At 36.0% G+C, this 14,930-nt stretch overlaps 1 protein-coding gene across 1 annotated transcript; it reads right to left on the bottom strand.

Moving 5' to 3' along the window:
• Positions 1-805: 805 nt before the first annotated feature.
• LOC111041355 lies at positions 806-11,397 on the bottom strand. Its single transcript, XM_022325602.1, is given in 4 exon segments — positions 806-1,564; positions 1,620-1,834; positions 1,837-4,756; positions 11,317-11,397. Coding segments are annotated over 4 exon segments (3,975 nt in total).
• Positions 11,398-14,930: the final 3,533 nt, after the last annotated feature.

Here is a 14,930-nt window from a genome sequence, read left to right as displayed (position 1 = left end):
ACATTACATATATACAATATTAACTATTAATTACTAGTAGCTGAACTTATTCATTTATTAATTAATTTATGAACACCATTACTATTCATTGGATATGATCCATTCAAGAAATTATTATTATTTTAAAATGGTTCATAAAATATGTCCACACTTCATACTAATAATAAGTTAATTTTCATTTTAAATTTTGTGATATTTTTATTGATAGCAGTTGTTTTTCAATGTGTTGAACATCCAATATTTTATGTTCTGATAAAAATGTCAAACTATAATCCAATCGATATTGTTATTTTAATCGAAATTGTTTTATTTTATTTGTGTTTTAGTATTTTATTGATCATTCGTCTTTATAACTAATGTGTAGAAATTAAATTATTATGACTAATAATCTAAAAAAATTAATATAGGTTTATCGTCACAAGTGTTACAAAATTTATTATTATTATTGAAGTATTGGTTTTTATGTAAAATAAATTCAACTAAATAATAATATTTTACTATACCAACAAGTTTACTTTTCGGAAGCTAATTACGGATCGTAAAAAAATACAAATAAATAATAAGAAAAATAACAATAATTGAACAATTAGTTACAGTCTATAATATAAGTGCATATTTTGAAAATAGTTATGTGAAACAAAACACCTATTACTAATATTAGAAATTAATCAAACATGAAATTATAGTGAGTTGGTATAATAACAATTTTCAATATCACATGTTAGTTATATTTTTGTAAGATTATGATACATGCACGACGTAGTATTTATTTAATCGAATGTATTTCTCGTTTGACGAGAATTGCTTATCGATTTTTCGGAAAACTCCATACCGTAGGTGTTCCATTCACGTTTTCCGGATGAACTATTATTGGGTTTGGAAGGGTATTAGAATTTTCTGTATTGTTTCCGGTAGGGGTGATTTGCGAATCGGCCGAAGAACTACTGCTATCGCCGTTGCCTGTGACATCGCCGAAACGACTGATCGCTACGCTTGGAAGACCGATTCCGACTGGGACCATGACACGGGGAATGGTTCCAGAAGATTGTACGTTTTGAATCAATGTGAGCAGTGCAGGTCTCGGTGTGTTGCTTAGCAGGAACGGGTTGGCCGACAGGTACGCTAGGAAAGCAGTCAGCAGGGGTGTGAGCAGGATAGAGATCAAGCAAGGCGACGTGTTCAGAGTGGACACCAGTGAGGTGACTGCCGAGGGTGTGAGTGTGGCCAGCGCGGGCCCGGCAGCGATAGCCTCGAATAGCGCTGTGACGATTGGGGCCGGAAAGGCGCACAGGAACTTTGGTGACACTAAGCACAGTGCCTCTATAAAAGTGACGAGCGTGGAAGGTGGTAGCGCCTGGAGAAGGGGTGGCATCGAGGACAGCACGGCCAGGAACTTGATCAGCGTGCATGATAGAATGGAACCGAGAATGGCGGGGGTGGACACGAATAATCGAAGCAGTTCGTTGAGGACGAACAGCGGCAGGGCGGCGAATAGGTTAGGGAACTTGACGAGCACGTCGATAAGACCGTTGAGGGCGGGTGGTGGTAGAGACGCGAATGCGTGCTGCGAACCGAACGCTCCCAGAAGTGCTGAGGCTGTGGCTTGGGGCGTGTCAGACAGGACGCCTGGTTGTGCCTCGGCAATGGACGTGATCAGGTGGACGAGGGTGGTAGGTCGGAGGGATTCGAGTGCGGGCCGCGAAGACCCGACCGCCACTAAGAAGGACAGTAAAAGGCCTGGTGGCAAATGCTGGATCAGATGCGGTGACGACGCTGCCTTCACCACGACCGTGTTAAGCGTGGGGCCGGTTAATGCGTCGAGGACGCACGGTGCCGTGGCGGCGATGCGTAGTAACGAAGCTATCACGGTGAGTTGGAGCTCGTAAACGGTTTTGGCGTTAGACAGCGGTGTCAGAAGAATGTACAAGGCCATGGGTGGTACAGCACAAATTGACTTAGGGCCAGCCGCAGCCAGCAACGAAATGATGATAGACACGTCGACCTGTTGCAGCGCAGAAGGCGTCAGTGCCAGGATCGTGCAGAGGTCAGCGAGCGTGTGAGGCGGCAAGACTTCGGCCATTAGTGTTGGCTGCGATGACAGCAGGCCCAGCAAGCATTCAAGCGTGGTGGACGTCATGGCGTCCATCAAGCGCGGAGACGTGGACAGGGCGGTGACGAACGCAGCCAGGCACTCGGATGGGAGACATCCGATCTCCGACCGAGTAAATATCAACTCAAGCAGATTGGCCAGCACGGCTTTCGGTACAGCACACAGCAGACACGGCGACGCCAAGTGCGCGGCCGCCAACAGGTGAATGATTTTCTCGCGTGACAACCCGGCGAACCGGCTCGTCAACGTCGTCAGTAAGTTGACCAACACAGTCGGCGACAACGCTGCTAGCAGCGCGCGGTCCGCGGCCAACAGGTCTGCGAGGTTTACCAGGTCTGTCAATGTCAGCCCGTCGATCCCTCGTTCTGAGGATGTCAGTGACTTCAACAGCGCCACTGCTGCGGTCGTCGGTATCGAGTTCGGTGTGACTTCGTTTACCGCCAGTAAAAACCGCATGAAGCAACCCACTGGCACGAACGTTCTGAGCGGTTCGTTAAATGATATTGAAATCACTAAGTTGGTCACATCACCGGGTTCCAGGTCACTCAGTGCATTCTGCGACGTCGACAGATATTCTAAAAGGTCTTGTATCGTCTCGTGGTCGAAAGCAGATATCAGACACGGACAAGTTGAGATAGCGGCCAACAGTTCACCCAGACACGGAGTGCTCAGGCCGCGAAGCACATCGAACGAACCTAACGATTTGCATATGTTGCCGATAGACTCCGGTGGCATGGAACACAACAAGGACGGCGACAGTAAATTAATGGCAACGATCAGTTTGATTTTTACTTCTAACGGTACAGCGAATGGGGATGCGGTAATCGCTGTCAACAGAACATTCAAGTTTTCCACGGACAGATGAGCTAAGAAGCAACGGTCTTTGGTTAGCAAGCCCACCAAAGTCGTCAAGTCGGCGGGTGGTAACGAAGTGATAATCGAAGAGTTGTTCTCTCCCAAGAAATCGGTGAACGAGCTTATCACACTGGGTGGTAATGCGCAGAACACACCGCCCGACGTTTGGTTTTCAATTAGTGTCAGCAAGTCCAAAAGCGTCGCAAACGGGATATTGGACAACATTTCGTGTGTCGTGAAAAACTGCGTTAGTAAGTCCATGTAAACTCTGCTCGGAATTGCTTGTAACGCGCCGGAAACCGAAGTAAGCGTACTGAGTACGTTTACCAGCTGAGTACTGGACAGCGAGGACGTCAGGTACGGGGAACAGGCCATACAGGACAGCAATCTGGAATAGTGAACGGAGTCTAACGCCCTCAATGAGGACACTGAATTCAGGAACGACAACAGTTTCTGAATGTTTTCGGGCGGAATCTCTCGCAGCACATAGCCGGTGCCGGCTATGGCGTGAACGAAATCGATAATTTCCGACGGTGGAATGGCGTTTAAAAGCGTATCGTTGGACAACACGAAGGTCACTGTTAGGTTGACAGGACTGGTGTTTAGTTCTGCAAGAAAGCACTGGTTTTTGCACAGGACGCCAATCAACTTCACGCTTGTCTCGATCGACAAAGTGTCGGTCACCTCGGGCGATGTCAATCGGATCGCGTACGCTGACCGGACGCATGGAGGTACGTCGCACATCAGACGGGGCAACGTGCACGCGATGCCGTAGAGCAGCCCGATGATCGCGTCCTGGGAAACGGCCACCGCATGCGACAGGTCGATCAGCAGTTGGACGAGCACGGTTGGCGGGACGGTTAACAGCACGTTGGCCGGCGAAAACGCGGTCAGCAGCAGAGCGACCGTGGCCGGGTCTAACGAGCTCAGTGAGAACGGCGAACTGGTCAAGACGGCCATCAAGCGGGCGAGAGTTGCGGCCGGCAATCGGTGGGCAGACGCGGCGAAGGATGACAGCAGGGCGTCGACGACGTCTTGTGGAACGCCATCAATCAGTGCAGGGGCAGTCCTGGATAACAGGCACAGCAAGTCGACCGCTCGCGTGGCCGATACGTTGTTGGCGAAGGTCGGCGATAGCACTATAGTGTTCAGAAATTCGAGGAAGTCGGCGGGCGCCGTCGATCCGACTAACGCACATTCTGCTCTCACGAATACGTCGACGATGATCGAGATTTCCGCCGGTGTCAGAGTGCCAAACGCGGTCGGCGACAGCACGAGACGGACCAGAGCAGCCCTGACGGCGGGCGACAACGCGCACAGCGCAGTCGGTGACACCTTGCCCAACAGACAGACGACCGTGGACGGACGCAACTCTTCCACGATTTTCGGGCTCAGCACGACGGCGGTTATCAAATCACAAACCGTGCGGTCGGGTACGACTTTCGTCAGACACGGGAACGCGCACAGAGTGTCGATCAGACACACCATGTTCAGTGGTGCGATGGAGTTCAACAGCGACGGTCTAGTGGCCAATTCGTTCAAAATGTAGTTGACCTTCGGGGGCGGTAAAAAGGACAACAAAAAGGGTGACGTCTTCAGAGCGTTTATCAGCAACACGATGGCGTGCACGCGCTCGGTTTGCGCCAGATTTGTGGAACACAACAGGGCCAGTTCGGACGGGGACAGGCCACCGTACGTGCGACTATCGGAAGAAGTCGACGGTGGATACCTGGTGGCTGGTAATAGGAGTACAGGCGCAGGCAAAGTCGTGTTGTCGGCGCAGTCGAAACCCTAAAACAGGCAATATTAGTATCATTAAATTATTAAGGGTCCTGCTCTTGAGTCTTTATTAAGGGGTATTATTTAGGCAATATGCAATTTCGTAGCTGCCGCCAACATTAATGTTAGTCGTCAATGAGAGTGAATTAGTGAGAGTGTGATTGTACGCGGGTACCGGGCAATCTACGCACGCGCTGAACTCGCTCATAATATGTCAACGGCACCACCGACCAAAAATATAAACACTGTTTTTTTGCTCAAAACACTCTTTACAGGAAAAATTATCAAACATCATCGTAGAGTGATAAGATTTTACTAATTTTTTTTTGTTAGTAGGAGAATAATTTTGGGGAATATTTAACTTTGGTTTTCAATCAATACAACAAACATAATAAAAATCACAAAAGCTTGTGAAAATTTATCATATTCAAAATCGTATCGTATTGTTTAGAAATAGTCCAATGACCCTTGTAAGAAGTATTTCTGTTTCAAAAAAAAAAAAATCATCGAAATCAGATTAATACCCAACCAGACTTGAGAGTCTTCTGTAAGGAATGTTTTTGAGCAATAAAATAGGTCACGTAAAGACCCCCTAAATAATATTATAGAAATTGTTGACATTTAAAATGCATTATATTTTATAAGTACACATCAACGTCATTCGGTTCATCACGACACTAACCATGTGCACATAATATGCAGGGCTACACTAAACATTTAATGAATCAATAGTCACTTAGACAAGATTTAGTGACCAATAGTGGTTCATTATATTTTAGTGAACCATTAAATGTAATCCATTTGTATGCCTATCATTTAATGGACTGCTGATAATCACTATTAATAATTCCAAAAAAGAACTAACAATTGGTTTATAGGTCTGAAACGTAGTCGTACTTGTCAGTGTATTAATATTAACTTAAGTAATAGGTAACGACAGGTATAACTGCATTGACTATATGGTATTAAGCGTGTGAGGTTGATTATTATTATTGTTTTGTTTTTGTATTTATTTATAGAGGTTTTTGTATCATTTGTTATTTGCTGGTAAAAAAATATTGAAATTACACTAAAAAAAAATATGTTGGCAGCATCTAACTCTTCACTTATACTGCTTTACTGACTCTTAAAATGTTCAAACCATAACCTACAGGTCATCAGGTGTCAATAATTTAAGATAAACTGGATGAGTTAAAATAAAAAAACATGTATGATGATCCACAAAATACGCACAGCAAATTCCGAATTTATTTATTTATGTGCAGAACAAGTCCAAAATATGATGAATAGTTTCAGAATATTATAAAGTTGATTACAAAAGTGGAATACTGCACGGGTACGATTCAGAATTTATTGATACCTACAAATTGTTATTGGAAAACAGTCAGGTAGGTATTCGGTGCTTGCATCTTTGCGGTACATATTAGTTGGATAATTGGAAAATAATCAATATATTTCGCCAACAAATGAATGGGTATTAATTGGGACAGGAAGATAAGGGAACGCTTCCTTTGGGAAGATAGTACCATTGATTTTATAATAATTTATAGATAAGCCATCCGATTAATAATGTCAGCAAATTGTATTCAACCACTAGGTTTGTTGCATTTAGCGCAATGCAAACGGACACAGCTGCTAACCTAGTGGCTGAACGCAATTTGCCACATCCAATATTGACTGTGATGGGCTACGAAATCCTAAATGTCATACTAGTATTATAATAATGTTATGTATCTCGTTGCTATTGCAAAATATCATTGTATGTTCACAATTCCGAGTAATCTGTGAAACCAGCTAAACGTAGGTTTCTTAAAAGTCATGGCCGTAGTTCTTATTCTGTTAGTATTCATTAATTAATATTCACAATTTCGAACCCAGCTATCCACATTTTGACGAAAACGACGACTTTCCAAGACAAAAATAATTACAAGGACAAATTCCTTTAGGCGTGGAGTGCTAAGACAGTACAGCATATTCAGATATACCATAGCCGTTGTGACTTGAGCACTTTTATAATTTTTGCTTAAATTGAAATGGAAATAAATTATTATTTACCTTGTTTAATAATAATCACTGTCTTTCGATATTATTATAATATTATACATTCTATTTTACAGGATACACCGAGCACCATGAATGTCAAGTGAAAGAAATAAATGTGTTTTTTTTATTGATAAAAACAAATTTTATTTTAATAAACAATTATCGTAAAATTTCCAAGGGAGTTGTTTTGTTGGTTTAAAGTGTGACAGGGACTCAGTTATTTTTAAAATATATGGACTTAATTAGCATTTTAGTGAGTACGTTTCAGAAATATTTGTTCTTATTTCAATCTGGGTTTTTGAAATAGGTAAGTTATAATATAAATATAAATAAAATACCTATGTAACATCTTACATAATAATAGTAAAATGAGGCCTAATCGTAAATAATGTTTTAATACTACATTTGTACCAGAGAGCGACCTTTTCCAACAAATGAGTTACACAAAAAAATATTAAATATCTGGAAATCTACCAATATTTGTTTAGGTATACTACTATTTATATTATTAAATGCAGCACAATAATAAATTGTAAAATAATATATTCTTTTTCTATTATGTCTCCGTCTAGAAACCGCATGTTTTTCTTCGCTAATAAATACTTTACTTTGCTTATAAAGAGTAAAGCCAGTAAAGGTGTGTTAAAGTCTTAAGGGGATCGGTGGCGGTGACGACTGTCTTTGTCTAACACACGCGCAACATACGAATTCAGAGGTGTTTTTCGGCAAACGTACCGATTAATAAAGTGAAGGGATAAGAATTCTGAAAACAGATTTGAATTTGTCGTCAAGTCTACTTGAGATCGGTCAGTCTACATTTTTGATTTTAGATTCTGAGTGAAACGATAAAAAAAAAATTAAAATTAAAAATTAAAAAACATTCATCGTTTCACTCAGAATCTAAAATTAAAAATGTAGACTGACCGATCTCAAGTAGACTTGACGGCAAATTCAAATCTGTTTTCAGAATTCTTATCGCTTCACTTTATCAATCGGTACGTTTGCCGAAAAACACCTCTGAATTCTTATGTTGCGCGTGTGTTAGACAAAGACAGTCGTCACCGCCACCGATCCCCTTAAACTTTAAGATTACGCACGTGATGAACAGATATTACTCATATTAAGTATGATTAATTTATGGCGATCGACCAATATTTCTCCAAAGATCGAGATCGACTGGTTTGGGACCCGTAGCTGCTTTAGAGTACTTAAGGTACCTAACCTACGTTATTTGCTAAAAAATATTTTTTTAATTAAAAGATATTGACGTGATGATATGATGTAATTTAATTTACTTGGCACTATCTAAATAGTTTTAGGCCGATCATTGTGATTTGCTCTTCATTAGGTCTCGAGTCTTTAAAGTACATATAATAATGACAGCTTACCAACATGTATCCATGTCCACCTATTGATTATCTGGGATGCTGTCTACAGGTTATCACTATAATCGAACATTATTAATCTATTATGACAGCCATCAATTACTGTTTGACGTTAATGAAAATAACATTTTATGATTTTATATTCTAAAAAATAACGATGCCATGCTATAGGTACACCCGTTTGCAGGTATCGTTTTAGATGTTACCACAACGCATAAAATAAAATAAATATTAAGTAGTGCGTTCGGCCTCACAGGAAACTGCTTAAACAAATATTATCACAGTAGAAATAAGAATTTATAAATTTAAAAAAACATATAATGGTTGAAAAATGTATAGATTGTAAAAAAAAGAACCAAAATACATACATATTTTAAAAATAATTTAAATAAATAAATCCATTTAAAACTAAAAAGCAATATAATTTAAAGTTAATATTTAATTTTGAATTATGAGACATTGTAGAATTTTACATTATTTCGTATGACCTTGGATGACATACATCTTATTGGCATACAATAATTTATTGCTAACTATCCAAACAAAAAGGCTACCCGGCTAGAATAATAGGTATTCTTCGAAATTTAATATTCGTGAAGACGTGAAGTTATCCATCACGAAGGACAAATAATAAGTAATTACACATATATTTGCTTACGTCTATTTCCTTGTAATAGTTTTTATTTTCTCTAAATTTAATGTGCATTTAAAAAATATATTACTTAGTTATTATTTGTACCTAAATAATGTTCATACCAATATTTTACTTATCACCAGTAAGAATAATATTAAGTATTATATTAATGCGCAACGAATTTTTAACTATGATACTACCGCCAAATCGACACTGTAGGCACTAGGTCAATATATTAGTGTATTACCAGAACATCAAAATTAAATTTAATATTGACCTATAGCCCACAGTACTGATGTAACTCGAGAGGCTTTCAAATCTCCGCCGAAATTAACCAGGTTTTGGCGCTTTAATAATATAACGTAAGCAATACCTAAACCCACTCGCGTTGTTCCACGAGAAAAAGTACAATGAATGTCCACCAAAAATAAAAAAACAAATTCTTTCAAAAAAAATTTAAGACACGTAGTTCCTGACCCGCCAAGCGTTGATTGGCAAAAGTACCTAATAAAGTAGACAGAGATGACAATCGACTATAATATTTATATTATGGCGTTCACTTATCAAGGGTTCGACTAACCTAACCTATACTCTTATATAATATATTTTTTATATTCACGCTCATTAATTCATTACAAATCGGTTGTATTACATTATTGTAGAATTTTGACAGTATATTGATGCAATATTATAACTAGGTATTCAAAATATATGGGTCTATATGGGTTCTATATGGGTCTTTTGATTTTCTGTCTAGTCCACCGATTTAAAGTATGGTAATACATTTTGGTTACCGATTGATGTGAAGGCAAACTTAGATTTGATTTAAAAAAAAATATTCTTTTTTTATGTTCCTATTAGATTGAATGCGTAACAGACAACACAGTATTATAAAATCTGACTTATGATAAATGAGTACAAAATTTATTTAGTATTTTATTGAATTAAATCATTATTATTTTATTTTATATCACTATGCAATGTAATATGTATAAGTGGCCTGTGGCGCTGTGGTTGACTTCCGTTACTGAAATATGTTCTGAAGTCAAGCATCCACCGGTGCCACTAGTTCCCGGATGGGTGACCACCCGAGTTCTATAGTGACAAATCTTTGTCACATATCCACACGTGTTCTTACTAACCACACCCTCCCCAGCAGTTAAAAACCTACTAACAATAACCATACAATGGTTGCGGGTCAATTGACAAAAAAAAAATGTACTAAATAGGAACGTTTATCAATACTAAAGGTACCACATAAAACATTTTTAAATAACGAATCGATAACCATTATGTTTTTTCGTTAATTCAAACGGGCCTTTACGAATGAATAAACTCGCATTATTATAGAAACCTATCTATTCCACGACGCAATATTGCTTTAAGCGACCGGTTCCACATAAGTAACCTAATATAATATTCTAGTTGAATACGCACTGATACGTTGGTAGGTGCACACATATCATACAGTAAACACTTCAAAACCGGAAATTAAACATGTAAGACAACACGGAGTACTCGATCGCGTGTAATAATATTTCGATATAATTATCACAAACACCAATGAGCAACACTATCGAGATAAATGAACATTCCCTAAGTCCATAATGTTGTGGGATCGCTGATAAAAAAATACACCAATACTATAAATAGGTACCTACCTACCAATACATATAGTTTGATAGCATAGACGCTTTAATACAATTAGTTATCGGGCTGTACTATAGTTTAAAATAAACTAAAAAATAGCCATTTATGGGACGTTGACGCGATTAAGGATTGAAACGAATTATTCACAGCAGCTTATATTTTCCAAGTCGGTATCAATGTACAACATGCAAAAACGTAAAATAATAATTATTAGATTATGAGAAATGTCGGGTAAACTAATGAATTTGTATTTATAAAAACAAAATATAAAGGTTTAGGCGATAAATGCGTAATATTTATCTCGGATAACGTAGTGCCTATGCATAAGCGCCTAAATATTATACGTCATTCTACAAGTTTAGGTACCTAATACGAATAATTATATTAATAACTAGCTACCCGATCTTCCTCCGGAAGAAATTATTTTTTTATAATTTAATTTAAAAACATAAGACTATTTTTTGGCTGTACAAATAATTCAACGATTAAAAATTTATAAAAAAAAAAGAAAACGACATGGTTATCGGTGAATATATAATTGGTAATTAGTTAATTATTATTATTATTATTATTATGAGGGTTAAAACCCGGTTTCCTTCGTCTCTAAAATCAAGTTAGATTCTTGTATATATATGAAGATAGATAGATAGATGATAATATTTTACTTTTCAAAAGGTCTGCGACAGACGAATTATGAAATCTTAAATAATAATATTATTGGAGACAATGGAAACCCAATTGGCTCGGCTTCACTAGCTGAACATACTTATTTCACATACATATTTCAAACCGACAACAAGTCGCGGACTATGTTTTTGTTAAAACATTAGGTCGATTTTAATAATAAGATCATCACTCACCTTAAGCTTCAACAGCAATATTACCGCGCATGTGATTGCCGTTAATCGCTTCATTTTTATTGTACGCAATTGTTGGATCATTCATACATGAATGTCCAGGTCCAAGATTTGACATGTACTTATAAATAAAATATCGAGCAGTTTGTGAATTTAAAACGATAATGGCGCCTATTGTCCGATAATGATGAACAATATTGTTGACGTAACCATGAAAAGCGCAGTGAATAGCAATGATTTTTATCGTCAGTATAGCTATCAAAATTTCTTTCTCGATAATATTCTATAATTATATTAAATCAGAAAAAAACCGTATAATATTCGTTTGTGAGCTATACAAATGAATAAAAAATATGATCTACTGCGGCCTTAGCTGAATTTTGCCTGTCTTAGTCGTTCTGCGACGGGAGTGAATGTATTTGACAAAGATTTTAAAAATGTCAAAATAAACAAATAAACGTCAGGCAGACGGCTTATTGAGAGTTGGCCTGGCGTTGGTGTATCGGAAGAATGACGTATGTTTTAGAAGGTTTTTAAACTATTAGCCTAGGTACCTGTACACACTTGACATTACCCATACCTAGGCAAAGTAAATATTATCAGAATGGCGATTTATTTCGTTTTTTAAATATTATAAGTAATGCCATAATATTATATAAAAGTAGTAATGGTATCATTTATAACTGTAGTTACGTCTTGTCTAGTTTTCAGTAAAAACTCGGTCCTATAAATACTATACTTTGTGAATGCCACTGACTGGACATTTTTGATTTTTTTTTTTTAATAATTCAAACGAGTCAGTTTTTTGAACGTGAAATCTAGTCATTGCGTCATATTTCGTTTTATGAGTATTACAAATTTATATCGTAGGTACACGTGTAAGCATATACTACTGCAGCAATAGCACAAATCATGCCTACTCGTGTATCAATAAACAAACCCACGTTAGCTGATGTCTTATAATAACATAATATTAAAAGTATATTTACTCAAATGATCCTCGTGTTTATTTTTGATTACAATTTACAAATATTTAAATACTGCTGATTACACCGCACAAACATACAGATGTTAAAAAAAAAGTTTGGGCCAGTCTTTAATGTTGATGGATTTTTGGTATTTCTTTTCACAGCTCATAATAAATGTTCTGCAAAACATTTTAAACTACACAATTCTGATGAAATAAAATCACTACAATCTATAAACCGCCTATTAATTAATACAATATTCTTAAACATCCGAGCACGTCCAAACAATTGTTTAAGTTTTACGTAATAAATGTATCAGATTCAGATGTTTATTATATAGCCACGTCCGGATCTAACACCTGCAATTTATTAGCTTATATAATTTTGTTTGTCCCGTGATTGAGAGACCAAAATTAAATCCTTAATGTGTCAGGAGTTATTTTTTATAAGAAGTATGTATTAATAGACATCTAATTTCTAAATCATTTAGTTAACATTACTAGGGACATTTATTGTTCCGTTTAAAATCACTTTAAAAAACAAAACACATTTCCACACTGCTCTTTTCTTGAGAATTATTATACCAGGAGTACGTGAGTACTGCGCAGAGCTCTCAAACGTAAAATCATATAGGCATTTCAGTTAATATGTTCAATCCAAATATCAGAAGTTCTCTGATATACTATGCGCTGATGAGTGGTGTCTGACGAGTTTTCTCTCCAAATGGACCTACGCATTCCAATATTATTATTTATTTATATACGCGCAGTGAGCTTACAGAAATATAATACATAAATAACATTTAATATTATATGATATAAATGTATTAAATAAACTTTATTCTCTTACTTATGATAAAAAAAAATCATTAAAGACAAATTCTAGGCTAGACGACTAAAAAAGGATTAAGAGAATTACACTCTCCCTTAGCACCAACCTGGGGCAACTTCCCCTCTCCTGATCTAAATCAGAATTTATCATTACATCAAATTTCGTAATACCTACTTATTACAATATTTATATAATTATAAATATATAAAAAAAATATTATTTACAGATTGTAAATTTACTAGATATGTTAATCATTCATTATAAATGAAAAAATACGAATTAGGTTTCTGATACGTTAGCACAAAGATCGAATAGGATAGGTGTTAATAGTGTTAATATGGGAAATCGTCGAGTTGAAAATCTCCCTCGTTAGCAATCAGATAAATATATGAAAGATAACAGAAACAAATTAACATAGTCTGTGAACTGTGATGGAATAAAATTAAATTGAAAAAACAAAACTAGAAAATATATTGAAGTATTATAATTTAAATTATAATACCTTCAACGATTATAAGTTGGTTTTGTTGTAATAAATTATGAGCAGTATTGTTTTTTTTTTTTTAACAAAATATGTAATCATATTATTTATGACCAATGGCTATCTAATGATGTTAATTTTCTTAACTTATAAACTATAATCTTTCTACATGGTGTTATAATAATTTTATAATTTTGTGGGCTTTTCTAAATATGGTCACAAGCCTCGGATGACTTGAATTTTGATGTGCTTATTCAGCTGAATATTGTTTTATAAGACATAACTATAACGACAGTATTATTCTACGGTTGTCTTTACTTAATTTGTTAGACTTAAAATTCAAACAATACATTGTCCTCTACCTATAACAATGGTTTGAGCGTATGTATAGTTTTAGATCAGAGATGAAAAAATGGATTAAAATGTAATCAGCATAAAGTTTGAAATCTAACTTATATTAGGTATTATTTAAGCATTATTTTACTTTATAACTTATAAGTTAGTTCTTCAACTTTTAAATATTCAAAAATAATATGTTTAAAAAACATTATCCGTGGTTTGTGAGTACTGTGTATAAAACAATTAATTTGAACGGAGAGAAATATTACTTATGTCACACATAATTATGTTTTCTTAATAATACAATAAAACGTTATTTTATTTATAAAATGTATAAAATTAAAATGTTTTATTAAACAAATACTTCATATGGTTTTTGACTTAATAATTTTATAACCGATAAAAATACTATAAATTAACACCTACCTATATGGTTTTACTACCTATATAGAATAACATATTATAATTTACATTATGAAATTTTATTCAAATAAATTTTCCCGATAATATATACAGTTAAAAATATTAGAAGTACCTAAATACAATATTATCTATTTAATATGTGAATTTTATTTTATTTTTTCATGTGGACCAAAATTCAAACGTTTTTTGAGGATGCGTATACCAAATGTTTTTCATCACATAAAAGTAAAACGGTTGTTCTACATAGATCACACGATTCAATAATAATATTATTACGAACAACTATTAAATTGTTTATAAGGTATTTAAATATATGGATTAGCGAAGTTGTCAATTTCAGCATTTCGCTTACACATTTTAAAAATGTATTTTATAAATGCGCAGCTGTGATTAATCCTGATAAATCGCATTGGTTTGAAAATTAAAAAAGCATCATAGTATATGAAATTTAACATTTTGTGTGTGTAATAAAGTTTTATGTTGAGAAAGATACATATTTATATCAAAACAAAATATTTAATTTCAACACACTTGAACTGTTAAACATATTTGGTTACAGTAGTAAAGTATAAAAA

This window comes from Myzus persicae, unplaced genomic scaffold (assembly GCF_001856785.1).
Source record: "Myzus persicae strain clone G006 unplaced genomic scaffold, MPER_G0061.0, whole genome shotgun sequence".
Lineage (NCBI taxonomy): Eukaryota > Metazoa > Arthropoda > Insecta > Hemiptera > Aphididae > Myzus > Myzus persicae.
This window is presented reverse-complemented; position numbering and strand designations above follow the sequence as displayed.